Source organism: Macrobrachium rosenbergii, chromosome 51 (assembly GCF_040412425.1).
Source record: "Macrobrachium rosenbergii isolate ZJJX-2024 chromosome 51, ASM4041242v1, whole genome shotgun sequence".
NCBI classification, from domain to species: domain Eukaryota; kingdom Metazoa; phylum Arthropoda; class Malacostraca; order Decapoda; family Palaemonidae; genus Macrobrachium; species Macrobrachium rosenbergii.
The window spans coordinates 13670121-13692558 of NC_089791.1; the positions used below are offsets into that span (position 1 = coordinate 13670121).

The following is a 22438-nucleotide window of genomic DNA, read 5'->3' on the forward strand; positions in this document are numbered from 1 at the left end:
TTTTAAATTCAACCTTGTCGTCTAACTAACCATCAAAAACTTTACACTGTAAACGAGGCAACTTGACTGACTCTGTGGCAGTACCAACATCTGGTTTCTCATGGTCATCCAAAAGTTTCTGAATTTTACCTAACCTTACACCAACTTCATCTGCATATACAGCTTGACTTAAATTCATTTTGAACCACTGGTTCTTCAGGAAACATATCACCATAATAATCATCTAAAATTTGTTCATTGACATTCTCAATTTTGTCCAGGACGGACTGGGTACCTTTCAGTTTGATTTCAAAATTTTCCTGAGTAAGGTCACCCACAGTAACCTTTTCCAACAGATCAAGAGCAATCATAACACGAAATTTAAAAACTGCTCTCTTCCTAACCAAAGGGGGCAAATCTTGATCAATGGCTTCTATTGACATTTGGTAAACTAGGCTATGCAGCAAAAACAGCAAGAAAATATTATGTATAGACTACATTTAACCTAACTCGGCTGTGCATCAACATAAAGCAAGAAAAACTGTATGGTCTATGCATTAGAACACAGCAAGAAAAATTATAAAAACATTAGGCCCTACTAGGCTATACGGCAAAAACAGTAAGCAAACACTTAAAACTAATTCAAGAAATTCAAGGAACAAGCCTGCACCACCAAACAACACAAGATGATACAATGATGATAGGCTAATTTGACATCCTGATAAATCGCCAAGATTTGCGCGGTAACAAAGGTAAACCACCCCCTTTTTCTGTCTCCCAGACGTGTTTGAGCAAATTAACTAAATTTAAAACAATAACGATGGCGTGAAGAACAACAACGCTCACATTTTCGTCGAAAAGAAGGTTTGCGTGACAACTATTTTCTTCTAATGCTCTTTGAAGGAGCTTGCGCTCCCAAAACTACGACTCGGTGATTGCAAGTTCACGCTTCACAATTAACTTGATCCGGGAAATACATTTTCAAGTCGTGAACCAAAACTCCATAAGGTCTTACCTGCATTTAAGGGCTTGCCATGAAGTACGAGGTACATAGGCTTTCGACAAAAATGTTTCTTGTCGAAGAATAGCTGACGACCGGAAATCCTTGTTATGTTAACAATAGTTAACATAATAGTTCATTCAGTTGGATCATTAGATTTTAAGTTGAAATTTGATTCAATTCTTGAGGATGAGGGAAGGATCCCCTATAGCCACTTGAGCTAGCTTTTATTTGAAGACCCTGAGGTTCACATCCGACCTCCATTTATCTCTAGCTTAACGAATTGCTGATGAGAAATAAAAAACAAGGAGCCGGAGGTGTTGGACCGATTGCACCTTTTGGCGCGAGAAAACCTCAACGCATGCGTCGTTGTTGTTGTTGTTGTTTTAGATTTAGCTGGCCTTATGCCAGCACGGCTCTTGCTTCTAGATAAAGCCCGTAACTATATGTTGATGATGAGTCTGTGAGATGGGTAGGTTAATGAAAACTTTATTATGATACATGAAAGTGATTTTGGTGGGGTGAAAATTTGAAATGAAAAGGTTTAACAGGCAAGGTTGCAACCTCTTTGAACCCTAAGGTACCCATCAGATGAGGATAAAGTACGATAGCAGCGGAGTGTTGGCTAGTGGGAGAGGCCAACAGATGGAAAAAGAAGAATCTGAGTAGTAGGCACAGGTAGAAAGTATGCTAGTTGGTGGTGATCCAAAGCCATATTCCTTGTCCGGTCAAAAATTCTTGTGTCTGTATGTGTTTTGTGTATTTGTTGGGTGTTGATTGTGATGGATGGAATGATAGGGGAGGGGGTGATTTCTAAAGTCAGTATTTAGAGATGAATGGTATGGATTTTTATTTGTTGTCTGGGTCGAGTCTGTTGAGTCTGATTTAAGAATAGGGAAGGAGGGTGGGTGGTTTAAGGTATGGATTCTTGAGTTATCTTGGTGGTGGGTAGGAGCATAGGAAGCTTAAGAATTCATGGATGTTTGTCAGTATGTGCTTGTTATTTGGGTAGCTGTTCTTTCATTGGCATAACTTGTTCTTAGCTGTTCTGTTTCTGTACAGTCAAGAAGGTAGTGTTCCAGGGTTCTTCTGGTATTGTTTCACAGTAATCTTGCATGGTTGAGGATTGTCTTTTTTCTTTGCCATGTGCACAGGTATCCTAGCCTTAGCCGATGGATTATGACTGGGCCCGACTAAAAGAAAATGTCTTTGGTTATATTGTGTGGTTTTAGGTTTACAGCAAACCATCTATATACTGATGGCGGTTTTAACCACCGAAAACAGCTCTTCTGACTTGCTTTCTTCCTGTAGTTGGCAGTTAACTGCCTTGTTTTTCAGTTGTGTGAATGAGGGCTGATTTTGATATTAACGTTGGGAGGTAGCAACCACTTTTGCTAGAGAATCTGCTTCTTCGTTTCCTTGGATTCCCAATGGCTCGGAACCAGTTTAATGTTATTTCCTGTTCCTGTTTTGGAAGGCTTGCAATTACATGAACATATGCTTGATAGAAGTCTGATGTTTTCCTTTGCTGGAGGCCATTTTTGTTATAGCTTGTAGTGCTCCTTTTGAGTCAGTATGAATTGTTGTGTTTACCTTGCCTATGCTGAGAGTCTTCTAGAGCTTTTGCAATGGCAAACCAGTTCAGTTTGTAAGTGGAGGCATTGTCAGAAGCCTCCAGCATCCTTTGAGGGTTGTTGAGTGGACTCTGCTGCTGCTGCTGGGATGCTGAGATCTACTGATCCATCTGTAAAATATTCATTTGTGGCTGCAGTTTTCCTGATTGCCTCTTGGGCCAAGCCTTAGCTGTTGAGGATTTTAATGCTTTTTTGCTTGCAGGAGGACTTATAAAGTTTATCTTGAACAGTTCAGGCTCCCAGGGTGCTTCGTTCTCTGTACTCTCGAGGCGTGTCTTCCTTGATTGCGGCTCTGATTTTTGCATCCCTACTCTCCTTAAGGCTGCTAGGAGGTCGCCAGCATATGTCTTGGGGTCTAATTCCTCATGAAGCTCAATGTTTTCTTGATTTCTCTCTTGAGTGGGCAGTTTCTGCTACCTTTCAAGGTTTTTAGCAGTATGGATGTGTTTCCTGATCTATTCTGTGTGTTAGAGAGTAATTTTTGTTTCGTTTCTCAAGACACACAAGTTAGTACAATGGGTGCACCTGTGATGAGTCTTCCCGGCATTGTTTTGATTACTTCTGAAGCTTTTTGTTGTTCTGTGTTTTTGAGGCAAGTAAGGACAGGTGCCATACTCCACAGTTAACCTTATTGTCTGTATGTAGAAGGTTCTGAGGGCATGGTATACTGCTCCTTGTTTTAGAGAGGTGATTCTTCTCATAGCATTTTGCCTGCATTTGATTTTTTGTAAGTGTTTCTATTTCTTTTGCGTGGGGAGAGTTGTTTGTTGATATTTGCACCTAGGTACAAAAAGTTTTCGACCCATTCGATGGGTTCACCCATGAGTTGTATTTCATTTGGGTTTAAGTCATGTTTTTAATTGCCATTGCTTTGGTTTTTGCTGTATTGATTTTTAGATTCAAGCTCTGTACAGCTATTTTTTTAATTTGTGTTATTGCATTTTGCATATTTTGGTGGGATCTGTACCTGTGTGTGCTCACTAAGCACACATCGTTATATATGAAAATTTCCATCCCTCTGGTAGGGTGATTGTGGCTACATTTTCCATTAGTACATTGAAGAGGAAGGGACTAAGTATTCCTCCCTGTGGTGTTCCATTTTCTAACGTTGAGAAAATCTGAGCTTGCACCTTGGAAGGTGACTCTGGCTTGTCTGTTTTGCATGTATCCTTTGACCCATGCTAACAGGTTACCCTTAACTCTTTGTCCACCAAGGTAGCAAGGATGACGATGGCACTGGCTAGTTGCAGGCTTTTTCTAAATCGAGAAAGACTACAATGGATTTTCTGTTGTTTATTGTTGCCATTGTCATCTGCTAGGCATTCTTGTGTGCCTATTCCTTCTTTGTAACCATATAGGCGATGATGTAGTGGTCCTGTTTTCCATACAAGTCTGTTTAGTACCATTCTCTCTGCAGTCTTTCTGTGCAGCTGATGAGAGAAATGGGCCTGTAGGGAGTTTGGTTCCTTGGGTTTGGGAATTAGGTTGCGTGTTTTGTTGATTCCATTGTGTGGGTCTGACTTGCTCCCAGTGTATGTTCTGTTGATTATGTGCAGATGTACTTCCTTGGCTGCTGTGCCCATATTTTTCAGCATGCTGTATGTGATCATGTCTGATCCTGGAGCTGTGTTTTTTTCCTTTTGGAGGGCTTTGTTAAGCTCATTCATTGTGAATGGGGTGTCAGTGACGTCAGGCTCATTGCACGCTGTGTTGATAACTAGCCATCTCCCTGGATCTAATATGGCAGCTTTTCCTTGTGGCAGGTGGCAGATGTGCCGTTTTGGTCCTGTCCGCAAAATGTTGCGCAAGTCTGTTTTGCTTCTGCCTGTGGGTCGGGATGATGTGCTTGTGGTGGTCTGGTCTTTCCTGATACCTTGTTGAACCACCACCAGATTTTCGCTATTGGGGTTTGACGGGTCGTCTGTGAGCACCACATCAGCCAGGTTTCCCTTTACTTCTCTGGCTGTTTGGGTTGCATGACCATGACATCCCTTAAGACCGCATGTAGTTCATCTGTGGTTGTCGCCTGAAGAGCTTCCCTTGTTCTGTTAACTCGAATTCATTTCCTTTATTCTTGAGTTGTAGTACCAGCTGTCTTTGTGGGGGTTTTGTTTGTACCAAAGGTTCTCTTTGGCATGGAAGCATTTGCTGCACTGTGTGAGGCTCTTTCTCAAAGTCCTCACAGTTGGTTCATGTTTTGGGCTGGGTCTTGTATGTACTGTGTTGCATGTCCCGTGAATCGTGATGTCCTTTATATTAACTTTATATATATGCATTGCAAGATAAAGACCTTATTTCTTTGATTTCGACTTGATTATTAATACTTATATGACAATTTGAAGTTAGAAAATAAATGAAATATTTAATGCATTTAAATCTTCGAAGTGTGACGTCATCATCCGTTTCTCGGACGAATTTCTGCCAAAATCCAGCACTGGTGGCCGGGCTTAGCTGCAAAGCTGGGTGGATTTTGCTATAGCAACTCACCCGCTAACCTCCCCATCTAGGGTTGCCAGAAAGAAACAGCTGCTAATAATTATAAAATCTACCACAAAAATGCTTCAGTATTCTATAATCTTGATATTCTGGTTGTACTTAATGCCTCACAAACTTGAAGTTCCAAGGAATTTTTACAATCAGCATACCCGAAAATTTAAATTCTTGACCCTCCTTTAAAATTACTTTTTTGTCACCTTTAATTAAAGATCAGTTATTTTTTTATACGGGTTACATGAAGCAACTTGGTTCAATAGACAATAGAACGAATGTCTTAAGAGTCCCCTGGAAGAACTAATTTTAGTATTTGATGTGGTTAGCTAGGGGGTCCATAATTTCATTGGCACATGCATTGCAATTAGTTCACGAGCAGGCAATAAAGCATGTTCAGATAATGAGATCTATGGTATAAACACACGGCTGAGTAATCTTCCATTGCAGAGGAGTCTTTTTTTCAGAGGTAGTTTTAAATCTAATTATTGGTCATCCATGGGCTAGACTGGTGCCAACGACTAAAAGAAAATAATACTTATATAAGTTCTTCACATGTTTTGCTGGCAAACCATATAGTATACTGATAACCATAATTATTGAAGCACCCCAGCAAGGTACCCTTGCAAAATTTCATCCAGCTTGGTTAACTTCTTTCTTATGACTTACTAATGGCTAGTAGTCTTTTATTTTTAATATTACAATAGGTAGAGGTAGAAGAGCTCATACTAAACACCATCACCTACTTCCAACCAACCAGTCCTCCAATTTTTCAACAATGTTTTTCTTGGAACAGTCAACAACTTACATGAACACTTCACTAGGAATACTTATCATTTATGGAGGCCATTTTAAAATGCAATACTTGTACTGTATAAGTGTACCATGACGCTCAAAATAAACAAAGATGAAGTTTACCAACACTCTGAAAATGCTGTTCTCAAAACCCATGAACAGTAAAACGGAGACAAACCTCACCATGAATTTGTTTCTAAATCATCTCACCCTGCATCATGAAGACAACAGCTAGCACTCAAGTTACTTACAGTAGGTGCATTTGCTGCATCAGCTCCTTCATCTACTCAGACACTCCCAACTTACACTAAAAGAATTTATTTAGACATTCAAACTAGAATGAAGTGATATTCTACGGGCAATGATATATAACAACATACTTTTGAAATGTGTTTTTTTGTTCGAAATTGATTATAGAAATCACAGCACTAAGCATATGTCTCATATAGTTGTCTAGTTTACTCAAATCAACTTATCAGCTAATCAAATCACATTACTTCTTAATCAATGGCTGAAGCTCAATCAATGTTGAGCCATTAATTACAGCACAGGATAAAATGAAAATACTGACCTATTTCTGACAAGGTTTCCCTTTAATATACTGTACAACACAGACACTAAGGCAGAAAAGATCTTTGGAACTACGGTAAATTCTACCTAACATTTTCTTAATGGAAAAATTAGAGCAAATCTCTTAAACAGCTCTCATCACTGCTTTGGGGAAACTGATAAGAATATTTGAATAATTTCTTATTTTGAAAAATAACTCGGAAACTGATAAAGTCAGCTGGTAAAGTACATTTTCACAGCACTATTAGTGATGTAACTGGCTCATTTATGATAATCAGCACATGAAAATTTTAACCTGAAAATGCAGTCACAATTACTTAATTACAGTAACTTAAAACACATTAACAACACAAAGTTGCTGACAGTCCAAGCTTCTTCTTTTTAAGACTTTTAAAAATTCAAAAAAAATATTCCTTGCACTTTATACAAATCCGACTTACTTGTTTTGCTATGCAGAACATATACAAAATGTAAATCTTGACACAAGCAATAGGCATACAAGACATGCAACCATCTAATTCACATGCTTCTGTAAAATATGTACCATCCTTTCACTGTGGCAACTTACAAATTTTAATGAAAAAAAGGACCATGTGCATTCAAGATATAGGAAACATCTTTAAAGCTTTATTTTACAAAGGCATTTTATTTAATCATAATACAAATTTATGGAGTCACAGCAACATAACATCAGCCTCTATGGTGTACAATTTACGTACAGTAACTAAAGTTCTATCAAAATTACAATTAAAACATGAAAGTGTACATAATTAAATGTATTTACAAGTTACTTACTGTACAGTACTTTGAGATTTCATAAAAATTTATCCATAACTGCAATGAATAAATATTGCATACTTACTTAAAAGTATGAGCTACATGTACTTCATACATTTGCAATACATTACAGAATACAGTATCATTGATTTAAAAAACTGCCGAAAATGAAGTACCATACTTACACATGAGAGTATTTATATAATAAAGATTATTTATGAAGAAGTATAGCAGTTATTAACAATTTAAGGCTATATCAAAAGTAAAATTATGCATGCTGATTTATAAAAAATTAAACACTGAAAGATTCAAAGATTTTCCTTAAAGACATAAACACAATAGGTCAATACAGTACAGTTACAAAAAACCAGGCAATGATAACATAACACAGTGCCAAACAACCTGAGAATATAAATAAGGACCAACAATTTTCACTTCAAACACTTTTCAAGGAAAACCCTTCAACATCTTCGCACAATTAATTTTGAAGTACCTGTGGAAGGATTTCCCCTGGAATATCCAATAATTATTACATGTATTGTAAATGTTGAAACTTTAGTTCTTAAGCCTTTTTCACTTTATTACTTTTCCTGCTTTTTAGTTGGAATATATGTCCTCTCTTTTACTTCTGCCTTTTTGTTTTTAGAAGCTAAAAATTTGTATTCCTCTTGAAAATAATACAGGGGTAACAACGCTGGATCAGCATTTTGAGACATAAACCACAATACTGTACCCACCAACATCAAGCTCTATTTAGCACCATTTGAAAAGACTGAAGGGCTTGGTCCATTTAAACATATTTAAATACAACCTATACACAGCACACCCATTTAAGCAGTACACTCAGGTTAAATACTAAAATCCTCAATAAAGTACAGTATGGGCTGAAGAAAAAGGACATCTAAAGTTTGACATTTCTTTGATTTTGCATCAAAAATTACTTTTTTTGTGCAAGGATATATTTATGGGTTTGTAGCTTTTTTTTTTTGAATTGCCATAAAACAAAAGTATGTAATACAAAATTCTTTCAAACCTAGGTATACTGATAGTTAGTTATAAGGTTTTGCACATCAGCTAAGCAGAAATAAAATTAATGAGATCTTAAAAGACACAGGCATTAAAATATCCCAGAAGAATGAGATTTTTCATGCAAATAACTCTAAACTCCAGAAATCCAAATCTCATAATCATCTATTTTGAAGTACAGAGAACGAGCAAAAGAGCCTTCTTGCCTCAGTTCACCGATGTTTTATTAAAAGAGTAATACACTAGCCTTCCAAAGAGGCCAGTCACAAAAACATGAATAATAAAAGGATATCAGAGATTTTAAACTGAACGAAGCCAGTTAGGAATAAAACGAATGCTATTCATGGACAAGGTAAATTTTGCTTCTGACACTTTACCAATAAGCAATTCATTCTCAATTTAAAATTGGAGTAAGTATGGCTTTATGAAATGATTTTAAAACAGTAGTTCTTTCACTTTTGTTTAATAATTACCATATATATAAATGAACTTTAAAGAATGTAATTACCTTTCTTCAAATACAAAACATGGATATCTTTGTAAGTCTTATGAAGGCTATAATGTATACAGTAAACACCCCGTATTCGCGTTCTCACGATTCACGGACTCACGTATTCATGGATTCCTCTGTGGAACATATCTACCCATTATTCGCAGAAAATTCGCAGTATTTTTCACTGAGAAATATTCACTAATTAGTGTATTTTCATATAATTTTCATGACTAAATGCACTTTTTGTGATAAAACTATTAAAATACTCAGGTATAAGCATTTTTAGAGGGTTTTTCTTGTGTTTAAACTCTCAAAATAGGCAGTTCTAAGTTTTTTAGAGGGGGGGGTTTTAAGAATTTGCGGATTTTAGCTATTTGCGGGGGGATGCGGTATGCAATCCCCGCAAATATGGGTGGTTTACTGTAAAGTAAAAATTACAGACAATGAATAGACTCTTTGAATGCTCCATTGACACTCACCGCTCATAATCTTTGAAAATATTGTAAGTTTTTCCCCCACAAAAATAATGGAAAAGGGAATGTGTAAATGTACTCATACAATTATGATACAATTACCCATAGCATTCATAGTGAGACACTAAAAAGGATATGTTGTATGCAAAATTCTTCTTGGAGTGTTTATTAGATAAAATACAAAAAGTGAATATATAAATAACTGCATATGTAATTATTACACATATATAAAAATGAAAGTATAGCATTACTGTACTATTATTATTTAATAAATAGTTTAACTAGACCACTATGTAATGTTCTCAGGCATCAAAGGGCTGGCCCAAAAAGTTTCATCTTAATACATCAAATCTTATTTACTGAATTACCCCTTCTTAAAGTTTGATTGGATAAACTAAAAATGAACACTGTACTACCCCTCACCTACTTGCATCTTTCTCCAAATTCAATAACCATATTGGAGTAACATGTGCAGTAGTAGAGAAAAAAGTTAATTTCAAGATTCACCTTTAAATTCTTTATACTGTATGCTCTTTGGATAGAAATCTGTTCCCATTTACTTCTATTAGGTAGTTTGGCCAGACCAAAAATATTGTTCATAAAAAACCCAGCTAAGTGGTGGGGAATAAGCTCTGCATGATGCCACAGTGCACTGTTAATTGTAATCAGCATTATTTGCAGTAACACTTTTGTATCCTTCTGCAGCACTTTTTGACTTACTTTTTTTTATTCCCTTGTCTTTTCACACATGCTTGTCCAAATCCATCAACTTTCCCTGACCAGAATCAAATTCTTACACTAAGTCCTAAAAGCCTATTGAGGTGACTTGATGTCTGATTAACTTCCTTTAAGCAGTAATATAATACTCATAAAACAATATTTTAGATTTATGCAGTGAACTCTATCTAAAAAAAAATACTGTGTATGTCAATATGCTTAAATCTTTAGTTTTAAGTGAAATACATTTGGAATAGGTCCATTCCAAGGACATACTTTCAATCAAGAATTAACTACAGTACTGTAACCACAAATTATTCAATTCATTTAGGCTTAAGTTCTGAGAGCTCAAATACTGTGCCCTGCCACATAATTCATCTCTTAATTCAGATATCATCTAGTATAAAACTTATAAAGCTTGGCCACTTGTTCAATTTCTACACTGTTTGCAGAAAACAACTTTTCAATGGAAACCAGTGGTCAGAACAGCAGCCAAAAAAACTAATATGAGATTAGGACTTCAGCCAAACCAGAAACAAAATGAAAAAATTATGCATACTAATGAAAAGCAGTTGTGCCAAGTCCCAAGAACTACAAGTCAACTATTCACCAATACAAATCTAGAGATTGACTGACTGATTATACCTACTAAAACTGGCATCACAACACCCAAGTTATTGACCGGCAACAATGAAGAAGCGCATGACACATGGATAAGCAAGAGTTTTTCCTTCTCTGAAATAAGGTTGTTCCACAATAATAAACATAAGTGATTACTGGTAAATATACTAAATACCTAACCCACATTCTAAAAATGCATCATGTTATCAAATATCTAAATAAAAAAATTTCTAAAATCTCTGCTAACATCCCTATACATTATCAGCAACTTACTCCTGGATTCTCTCCGTCCCTAACATCACAACATTTATTGTGAAACATCTCTTAAATTAACTTCTTAAATAGCCTATGTTTTCCTTGAGATTTGAAATACTGTACTGTAGTTGGTATTGTTATCTAATGCTGCCTTTTGAATATGCAGTACAGAGACTGAAGAGATCAAAATTAAATGCAAGCAAGTCCAATTACAATCAAATTTTTTAAGTTTCTATATTTCATTATTCCACAAATTGATTTAAGTCATTTTTTCTCAGAGGTTTTGGCAAGATAAAACAAATTCCAGAATTCAAACAATGTACCTTTGGCACAATGCATTTGTCAACCAACCCAACTCCCTCTGAGAAATATATTAGCCAACAAAAATCATACCATAAGCCATGAATTATGATCTAACTATTGGCAGACATTCCATAAATGGAACCAGCAAAAGCACTTTATCTGACTTTGTGCAATTCAGTATTTCTTTTAAGCTAAAAAAAAAAAAAAAGGAATAATGAGACTGATATTGTAAATGCAAGAAAAACACTGTAGATTTTACCTACTACCTTATACTACTTTGAAGATCATTATTACTATATGTTACAGTACCTAAAAGACTACAGAGTTCATTCTTGTAGAGGTTAACATAAACATTTGTTTTTAATACAGTACACAAATTAGCTGCAACTCTTACAAAATCTGATGGTTGGATAAGCCAAAAACATTGAAAATTTTGATGGTTCTTTTACTGGAATTGCTTCCAAAACTTGATAATTGCTGGTTGAAAAAATGAAAATGACAAATCATATGTTTAGCCATTTGTTTTTACCACGATTGGCACTTGTGGGTTATCCATCGAATAACAAAGGCTTAAATCTGTGTAATAAATCTGAAAAGGAGGTATATTTACTTCAATGCATGCTCTTTGTAAAATGAAGAATCCACCTATCCAACAGCAAGTTTAATCTACAGTTTTTAAATTCTTTATTATCAGTCAATATTCCATGAAGCCTATCTTTATTAATGGTAATAGTTGTAAGCATGGTAAAAAGAGAGCCATTCCAGTGAGTCTGAACTTTATTAGCCTCACTACTGTAATGTAATATGGGCCAGAAAATGAGGACCAGTCTTTCCTTGCGGGTCTAATTAAAAGTTTCTTCACGTTATGAACCTGATGAACTAAAAACCACTTTTGTTAATCCTATGACAATTAACTGCTCTTGTTAATCCTATGATGATTAACTGTAAAAACCAAAAGCTTAACAAGTTCCAAAGTCAGGTATCTCTTTTCAAGTATTTTGAAGAAATCTTGACAAAGATTCATTCTACAAGTTTGGTCACTGCTGCCCTGAAAGCTCTCATTGTTTGTGTCAAAAAATTTCTATTCCAAAAATAATCATAAGAAAGAACTCTGTAGTTAATCTCTGCTGCAGAACAACCTTTTAATCTTACACAGACAAGGTCATCTTTGAAAAACTGGAACTGCTCCTTTTACACAGAAAAGAAAAGTTTATACATGTCCTTGTGTAAACCGCACAAAGCTTACAGGTGAACAAAACGTTAGAAAAAAATTGTCTAACTTGTGGAGTTTTGATCATTTCAGTGATGGTGCGAACACAGATGACATTCCATCCATCCACTCTAGGTTTAATGCACTCAGCTCACTGTTTGGATGTCTATGAATGAGGGTTCTTATAGAAGCATGTAATTTTCTTTTGTTACAAATATGTCTACTTTTGGTAAAACCATACTCTTAGAGTATGGAAGTCTGGTAATAAGGTGTAACTCTTTTGGGAGGCTTATCCACGTTCAAGCAGGGATTGTTCTTGAGAAAAAGCCATGTCAAACATACAGTTCAAATTGTATAATGTGTTTGCAACAGTGTAATAGTTCTATTTCTCAAGAGCTGTCCAGAGCAGTGAAATGACCTCACACATACACACAGGAGTGGTGTTTTTCTGGAGGTAGTCTTGATGGTGGTCCCTGCTGAAGCCAATATGTCCCCACAACTAAGTAATTTTAAGTTTCATTTCAAAGATAATCTGTCAATGCAAACTAATCTTTCAAGGCTACAGAAACAGTCCAACTGCGCACTGCCTGAGTCTGTTATACATATGCTGTGACCTAATACATTAACTGGAATCATGGAAAGTACTGAACCAAATCCTAACCAAGAATCCTAAATATATAATAAGTACACAGAACCACTAATGACTGGATACTAAATTATTTAACTTGAAAGTCTGCAGATACAGCATTCTCTTAAAATCAAGAGGTAAGATGCTAGTCGCTTGAGACTCCAGAGAAGTGGAAAATTCTTCCCCACAGGGGATACAAAGAGAGAATCTGATGCAGGCATATGAACAGTACCAACCCTGTTTTTTCCAACTCAGAGCCTTTCTTATTGGTTAGCACTACAGTATTTGCAAGGCAGTTTAAATCCTGAAATGCCTAACCTTTTGACAATACTGAAGGCACTTGCAAAGCGATAGTTTGTGCTTTGCTTGAAATAGTGCAGTCTAAAACATGAAACATAAAACACAAAAACATACAAAAAGCACACTCAAAATTGAATTTTAAAGCTATCATTGCAAACAGTGATATCAGCAGAGTGCCCTAGGTTAGTTGCTATGAAAAATTCTGACAAATAGTTTCTTTATGTATACTGCACAGTACAATATTAGCTATATCAAGAAAGTACATAAAACTTGTTGTAAGTTCACCATAATATGCTCTGTAGAAATCAGTCTCCAAAGTTTGTTATATCAGCAGGGGCCAAAAACCAAATTTCACTTGTACTGTATTGATTAACCTACAATAATACATTTAAAATATTTTGCAACTGTATCATGGACGTCAAGTCAAAAAATATCTGAATTTCAAAAAATAAATACTGCTCTATGCACATTTTGAGATCTATCAGGTACACTCCAAATCATATACTATGTTAGTATGCATCATTTAACAAACCTGATATTACATATTTCGTTGAATGATGTCCGAGCTATTAATGGCAATTTCAAACAAAATCACTCATTTCCACATGACATACTTCTCTCAGTGAAAAAACAAATATGAAAAAAGTCTCATTAATGCAATTACACCAAAATATTTCAGGAAATTTCCATCATAAACCGTAAAATCATTATCACTGGTGTGCAAATCCTTTAAAAATGGTGAGCTACAAACCATTTCAATTCTCCTTGTACATATAAATTGTAATTAGTACATGAACAAGCATGTTCTGAGATGAAAGCTATTCTTTTCCTAAAATACTTCAAGATTCTCATGTATAGTACAAAAAATCCCAAAAGATTTCTTTACTATATGGGATAGTGCTGAATATGATTTATGATTCTACTCTATGCTACAGAGAAAGCAAATGCCACTATTCACATACTAATTCTACATTCTCAGTTACTAACACAATGAGGTATACAAAATCGACACAATTAAGATGCAAGCTGTAGTGAAGTGTCAGTGTACATATGTACAGTGAAATATGACAATGGATCAACAAAATTTCCAATGAACATGTGAATATTAAAGTACATTTGAATCACAGTACAGTATTATTAAAATTTGGACGTTATAGTCATGAGTGTGCATGAAGTCCTGGAGCTCCTCACTGTCTTTAGTATTGCACATATAGTACTGGTAAATTTAAAAATTACTTAGTACTATGAACTATGAATCATTTATTATTACATTGTACTCAAATACAGATGATGCTTCTCTAATGAAAACTAATTATACCTAATTTTATCCAATAACCAAAATTACTCACTGGATTTCTCATATAGTATATCAAAAGGTATTTTATATTTTAGATATGGTAATTATTATTCATTTTTTCTGAAAACATATTCACAGAAACACACTACGACTCCGAACAAACAAATTGCTAAATGGAAATATGAGTCTATATAATCCATCACTTCTTCCATCTAGCCAATATTGTGTAATACATATCACTGTAAACTATAGTAGCTCCAGTCATTAAAACAGATACAAATCTTCGTAAGTACCTTTAAAAACACAATCGGATAAACCTAGAAATACTAGCAATCACTTTAGTCATAAAAATAAAATCAATCTTTTTATATAACCATGCCTTAGAGCAAACACTCAACAGAGAACAATACAGTATAGGTAATGTATGTATACCTGTAATAACTTGAAACGTCCCAAAAATCATAAACCATTTTCATTAATAATGTTCCACTTACCGTGTATCTTTTCACTGATAGTGCTTCATTGTAATTCCAATTCCAATGTGTCACTTAAATTTTTTCTCAAGTTTCCCATATCAACAAGGTAAAATTATATTGACCAACTAAAACTATAATGCCCTGAACACATAACTAAACTACTTGTTCATTTGTTTTATGACAAAAAACTGTTATTTTTCTTTATTCACAAGAAATATTTTCTTGCTAACACTGAGGAAGTATGATAATAAAATAATTTACTTATAAATAAAATATACATCTAAAAGTTTCAAAATATTCAGAATCATGAATGCAATATTTTATATGCTGTTGAAGAAATGTACTGCAATTACAGTTGTATACAAAACAGTAATTATACCTGTACAGTACTTAAAAGTGGAAAGATCATGACAATTGCTTTGAGTTACAAATATTGCTTGCATGATTGTCTAAAACTCTGGGAAGATTGCTTTCATCATCCGAGACAGTACTATTGTTATCACTTCCATGGATAAGATGTCTCTCTGGTTGAAGGGAGAAATCACAGATGAGAGAGAAATGATCTGAAGGGTAGGCAAAACTTGGAGCACGGCATGGTCCTAGGTCATCTTCTGTAGGAGCATCAAAACCTCCCTCAACGCAAAGGCTGCTTGGTGTGTAAAAGATATAGTCAATGTTATGGCAACATTCTCCAGATTCCCTGATTTTCCAAGTAGAATAAGAAGGTTCTTCTCCACCATTCAGAACTGCATAAGCTGAATCTAGGCCTGTGGTTTCCTCTGTCATGGTAGAATAAACTGGCTCACTGGGTTCTGCGTTAAAATCTCCACAAACTATAGTTGGATGTGTATTGCAGTGTTGATCTAAAAAGCCCAACAGATCCTTGCCTTGTTCATTTCGGAGACTCGATAACAATGCTCCCTGGCGTGCCTTTAGATGTGTAGTCAATACTGCTATTTGTTTTTCGGTTGATCTTTCCTCAAGGATCAGTAGTATTGCAACCTATAAATAATTAATTTAAGATGTTATGAAAAATCAAAGCAAAAAACATTTATGATGTTTCTAATATACAATCCCTCCCTCATTTTACAGCAGCTCTTAATATAGCATTCACAAAGGCTCATAACAGATATGGAATGACACATATTTTCTATAAGTATCACTGGTGAGTTGGCCCCAGGGTTACCCTGCCTCAAATGCTATAGAGGGTATTCATTTAATTTTTCTCTTCACAGCAAAAAAAAAAAAAAAAGTATTTTTTTCTTATTACAGTATTAATAACCTTGGCATTATGTAATCATTTGAGCAGATGAAGAGACAATGTCATCCTCCTTTTCCTCCTCTTAGGCAGCCTCTAACAACTAAAGGCCACAACTTCCCCAATTACCTTATGGAGTTAGAAATCCAGGGATACAACGGTTTGTTAACTCTATCTCATTCAAGACAAATGTTTGTCTTTATCTTTGCTTATTTATCACCAACTTATATTATCCATCTGGAAGCAATGAACATATACAAGCAATGCATATACAGTACTGTAAAGTACAGTATACATAGTACTTGGTATGTTATAGTACAATGGAAAGGAGAAATTTTTAGATTTTGTTGTGATTTTTGACAGTATGGGCAAACTATTACCAGTATAATTCTTTCCTAATGAAAATTCCAACAATATCTCTTTTTTTTTTTATTTCAACCAACTTTAAGAGTTGCTTAATACACATAATGTTACTGCACTAATATATAGCACTGCACAGATTACTATAATTATTAACAGTACAGTATTAAGTAGTTCAACATGACTCCTGAGGCACATTTCTAGGTTCTCGTAGCGATGCCCTAAAGAATGTGCTACTGGTGTTAGGGCAAACCAGCTATACATCTTTGGAAGGTGCTAATTAGAAAAAGTTTCAGAAAAGAAGCTGAGGGATCAATAGATATATTTCATTCATAGGAGCACAGCTTCTATACAATGTCTGTGGGTAAATTAAGTGAGATATTTACTGCAAACAAAAAAGATGAGACAGATCCAATTGCTTTACATAAAGTTGATGCTAATCTTACCTACAGTTCGGGAAGGTATTAGTGAACCGATGAGAAAATCAGACTTTAATATATGGGAAGGGGAGATTGACATGCTCGCAGTCACAATTAATAAAGGGTCTTTGATAACTGCAAAACCTTTAATCAAATGTCCCTACAATGTGCAAGCCACAAAACAATAAGAGAACAAAACCCACTCCATGTCTTCTTTACATCATTCAATATAAGTAAAAAACAAGAAAAGGAAAAGGCTTCGTCATAATAAATACTGGTATACTTATCCATTTTAATGCACTTCACAATATAAACCTCCAAGGAAAATATACAGAATATTGCCAATACAGTGCTGTATTACCACAACAATTTTGTATTTTCTTCCATGTTATTTCAGGGAAGGTCTACAAGGGAGGTGACTCAATCATCTATTTAAATCGAGTTGAAAAAAAAATAGAGGGAAGGGAGAAAGAAAGAGAAAAGAATAGACCCACTTCTTTTAGGGGTACATTAAGTGGATGAAAGAACACTGAAAAATGGAATGCCGTATTTCCTGGCATGGAAGATGCTCCAAACTCAAAGATGCACCCAAATTTTGACTATAAAAAATGTTAAAAAAAAAATAAGGTAGTAACACTCACAAGTTGATGGCTTTGTTTTGACTGGTGTGCTATATACATTTGATCATCTCAATGCACTGAAGTGCAGTGACTCTGATTATGTGCAGCATATTAATTATTGTAATTTTTTCAATTCATTTATCTAGGAAATACAGTACTTTGGTTTCTGTTGTTTAAAGTTCATTGATTTTAATAATATAACCTTTTCTGAGGATCAAGATACCAGCAAACTGACAAACTTGAAAAGATTAAAATTTAATGTATATAAAATTAAGCTGCCCAGCCATACTGCGTATGAAATTTTCTTGGCCAACAGTGTAAATGGATGCAAAGGGATGGGGCTACAGGTATTGCAGTATGCTGAGATTCTGATGATATTGGATGTAGGCTTACACAGCAGTTTTTTTTATTTCAGATAAAGGAAAACTAAACACTCCCATCAGAAATATTAGAAATATGGAATAACATTTCACTGCATAGTTACTTTGTCAAAGCAACAAAAACATGACAACCCAAATAGAACAAAATAAAAAACAGAGTAAGGATGCAACACATAAAGATTCAAATCTTCACAACATAGCTACCAAAAATCTGAAACAAATTTTAGTCTTCAAAACCTGAAATTATTTTACACAGAAAAAACCCATTTTTGGTGGTCACTTTGAGTCCTCAAATCAGAGCTGTACAAACCTCCAGTCACTACTAAAGGGGGAATCTGGAAAACTGTACTGGATGTGGAATTGGGTGTGATATGTAAAAATTCCCCATCCTTTAAACTAGAGGACTGAGAGGCTGCATAGTCTGCCCAAAAAGAGATAGGTTTCTCACAAAAAAATTTTAGGTCATGGAAACAGGATAATAAAGAACCTAAGCCCAAAAAGAAGCTGAATCAGTTGTCTAGATCCCCCTTGAAATCAGAGTACAGTAGATAATAAGAGACAGCCATAGCTCTGACTGGTAACAACTGAGACAAGGTCAGACGATAAAACCTCAAATCAGAATGTAGTACGGGCACCAATATCTGACTCTGAGAATGATACTGATAACATTTAGCAGGACACCTCAATGTGCATCCTTTCCCCAGATGGAAAGTACCTCACTAATGAAAGAAAAACTTATTGAGGTTGAGCATCTAGAATTTAAGGAGAGAGTGGCCTTTCCCAATACTGAATGGTGCTTGGTCCCTCTTTCAAAAGGGATTCAGAAGCCATTGAAGATGGTTATTCTGCCTAATAATATAGCAATGAAAACCAAATAAAAGCACCATATTAATGAAAGCCATAAAAGCAACCCTTCTCCAGTTTAATGGAAAATATAGTACAACAATACTTTTACAGAACCAATAACCTCTCTGGGAGGCATCAGCCTTCTGTCTCTTCACCTTTGAAACAATCAATCATGTGAAGGTGGAATTTCAGAATTTTGTGATGACTGGGAAACGAGAGTTTATATCAGAAATAAAGTAATTTGTCTCCATCATCCAAGTATCTGATAGTGCTACAAAGGAATAAGCAGCATTTATCCTCCCTTATGAGAACAACACGCTCCCATTGGACATGGCTACCCAACAATTTGGGACCCCTACAAGAAAAAATCTCACAATAGCCATGGCTGAATTTTATGCCTATGTGGACCCTACTGGGAGCACTCTAAGACTTTCTGGAGTGTTGTATTAAAGCTTGAAAGGAAGCATTGGTGGGCTCCAACATTTCGCTCCCCAGTGTAACCTCCCTATTACTTTCTTCCCCTATCTGTTGGACCCTTTTTAAGAGTCTGTTGTTGCATAACTCATTGAGTGAGCCTGACAACAGAATTGCACAATGTATACTTTTCTTGAAAAAGGGGAATCTTGAAAAAAATACCTCAAGTTTCCTCTCCCTTAGCCTAAGAAAGCTTTTCGTGAATCAGAGGTGTACAATCCTCCAGCCAATACTAAAGGACTCCTCTGACAACGGAAGAAACAAAAATAGCATCAGCACCCTTTTCAAAGCAAACAAGACATTCCGACCAGAGAAAAGAAAAATTAACTCCTGGACTGTGTATTTCAAGGAAGGGAAGAGGTGGAGCCCCACAGGACTTGCATGATTTCAGTTTTCTACAGCATACCATGCAGTGGAACTCCTCCCCTTTGGGAACACAGTAATAGTTCCCAATGGGCTAGGGTAGAGATGGTGTCACTCTCCTCCTCCTCCAAAGTAGTTTTTCCAAAAACCAGACTCTCTTTTAAAAGGGGGCCACAGAGAAAGTTGGCTTTATTTGCCTTCAATCTTCAGCGCCCCCAGAAGCATTCCTCTGAAAGAATGGTGATCCTTGACTCATCAAATTTGAATAAACATAATGTTTCCATGAATTTTTCACACATACTGTAACTATTCTATGGGAGCTCAGAAAATGAAGGATTTTAACTGGTGGTCTACCTAGATGATTGGCTAATCTTGGTAGCCACCAGAGAAGAGTGCTCACGAAACCTGAGAGTGGTAGTCAACAGACTCCAGTCAAAAGGTTTCTTTATAGGACCAAGTCTCACCTTACATCCGGCAGAATTTCTGAGACTGGGACTTTGCTGGGCTACTCTTTGCGGCCAGCTGTCTCTTCCCAAAGCACTCAAACCAGAATAAGGAAGGACGTAGAAGATTCTTTGCATAGCCCAGCTTTTCCATACAAAATTTGGAATAAAGTGTGGGCCTACTACAGTTTGGGTCTGTGGTAGATCTAATCCTGGGATTGTGACTGCAGGATTTAACAGAGTCTGGCTCTCACATGCCAGGAAAAGGCTTTGAGATTGCCTTCATCTGAGATTGGGAAGATACTCTGTCTTTGGACCTGGAAGGGGTCTCTGGCAAACAAGACGACTTAACTCTTACTCCTTATTTCTTCAACAACGGGCAAAAGAATAGATTTCACAGAAGGAACGGAAGTTGTCTACGTATCCTCCTTTCTGAGCCTTGACCTTCACATGGAATTTTAAATCTAGTCTACAGTGAAGATTATTTGCCTAACATTGCTAGGTATCTAGTGCAAAAACTATGCAGTTAATCTATCCAACATATCAGTCTGTATGGGAAATGTCATTAGATTACCTCCACACTGAGAGCCCAGTTGAAATCTGTTAAAACAGTTTTACATTTTATTATCTTTTGATGTCAAGCACCTTGCTATTTCAACAATCATGGCATACAAGGCAGCATTGATGGAACCCTTGCCTTATGGTTTGGAATTGATTCTAACATAGAAATTGTTAATTCTAATATCAAGTCTTTTACACTACAAAGGTCAGCTTCTGAAAGGTTTCCCATTACCTGGTCCCTGAATAGGTTCGTAGACTCCTGTCATCCCCTCAATTCATGGGCCCAATACAGCTACAACTCATATATTGCAAAAGGCAGTCTTCTTGACTGCTTTGGCATCATGAGCTTGGATTAGCATACAGTACTGGTCTCTCTTACACGAGGACAACATTTCACCACTTATTCACCTGTTGTTGTCTCCTGGCCAAGAATGAGGACCTTTTTAAAGGGGAAATCCTTTTTTGATAAAGGAACTCAGTATTTCATATGAAATATTATGCCTGGTTCAAGCACTAAAGGCTTATCTAGATGTCAAGGCAAAAATCCCAGATGGTCCTATTTTTCCTACACCTTAGCACTACATGGGCTGAGAATTATTTTAGTGGCCCTCATTAAAAAAAAATAAAAGGCAGACCCTCACTCCTTTCCTAAGTTACATGACATCCAAAAGTAAGTACATTGTTAACTTTCTTTGGAAATGTTTCCTCCGTGGTTATTAGAGACAGTATTCCTGAACTGGTGAGGGCTCAATAATCCTGCAGCCAGACCCGACATAATTAGGTAAGTCACTGTAGAACCACAATGGATAATACATATATAGGTTCATGTGTCTCCTGTTCTTTATTGCCAGAATAAAGAAAACTGTTCATAACCTGTGACCTTACCTTGAATAAAAAATTTCTGAAACACTATTGCCATGAGAATGGTGGTCATGCTGAGATACTGATGGGGAAGGAGCAATAATCCTGCAGCCAGACCCAACATAATTAGGTAAGCCACCTTCAAACCACAAAGAATAGTACATATATTGGTTCATGTGTTGTTTACTGTCCTTTATTGCCAAACCCTATGGGTATTCAGAATAAAGAAAATGGTTAATAACCTGTTACTATAACTTGGACCAAAAATTAATCTGGGTTGTTGGGATTTATTTATTACGAAATAAGCCATTTCGTCACCTGTCAATTTCTTTTGTAAGCTCCTTTGAGGATGAACACGGCTACACTATAAAAAAAACAAGTTTTGACATAGGAAAGGATTCACCGCTGCATTACCTAAGGGACTAAGTCCATCCTCATGCCCCTTAGAATATAAGCTGATTTCAATTACTCCTGTTTTATCTAAGGTTTTTAAGAAGCTGCTCACTATTGTCTTGGTAAGCTTTGCTGAAGATAATAAACTGCTATCAGCATTAAAGTTTGGGTTTCATATAGGCCTTGGTACTTGTGATGCACTCTTGTCAATAACTACCACCTTATAGAGTGCTCTTAATGAGGGTGCAGAGGCACTTATGGGGAGTTTAGATTTTAGTGCAGCTTTTGACTGTGTGACTCATAAAGTACTTATCTACAAGCCATGATTATTGGGAAATGGTGGCTCTCTTATTAATATTTTTAATAAATTTTTAATAGGCAGAATCCTAAGGGCCTCTGCTGACAGCCAGTATAGTACA

At 35.9% G+C, this 22438-nt stretch overlaps 1 protein-coding gene across 5 annotated transcripts in view; it reads right to left on the bottom strand.

Moving 5' to 3' along the window:
• Positions 1–6467: 6467 nt before the first annotated feature.
• Positions 6468–22438, bottom strand: part of LOC136833139 (nocturnin-like) — a 77348-nt gene continuing 61377 nt past the window's right edge. For all 5 annotated transcript variants that reach the window (XM_067094820.1, XM_067094823.1, XM_067094821.1 and 2 more), the window contains one exon: positions 6468–16043. In XM_067094820.1, coding sequence (XP_066950921.1) covers positions 15447–16043 — 597 coding nt within the window. In that variant the 3' untranslated portion in view covers positions 6468–15446. The remainder of the gene's footprint in view (positions 16044–22438) is intronic.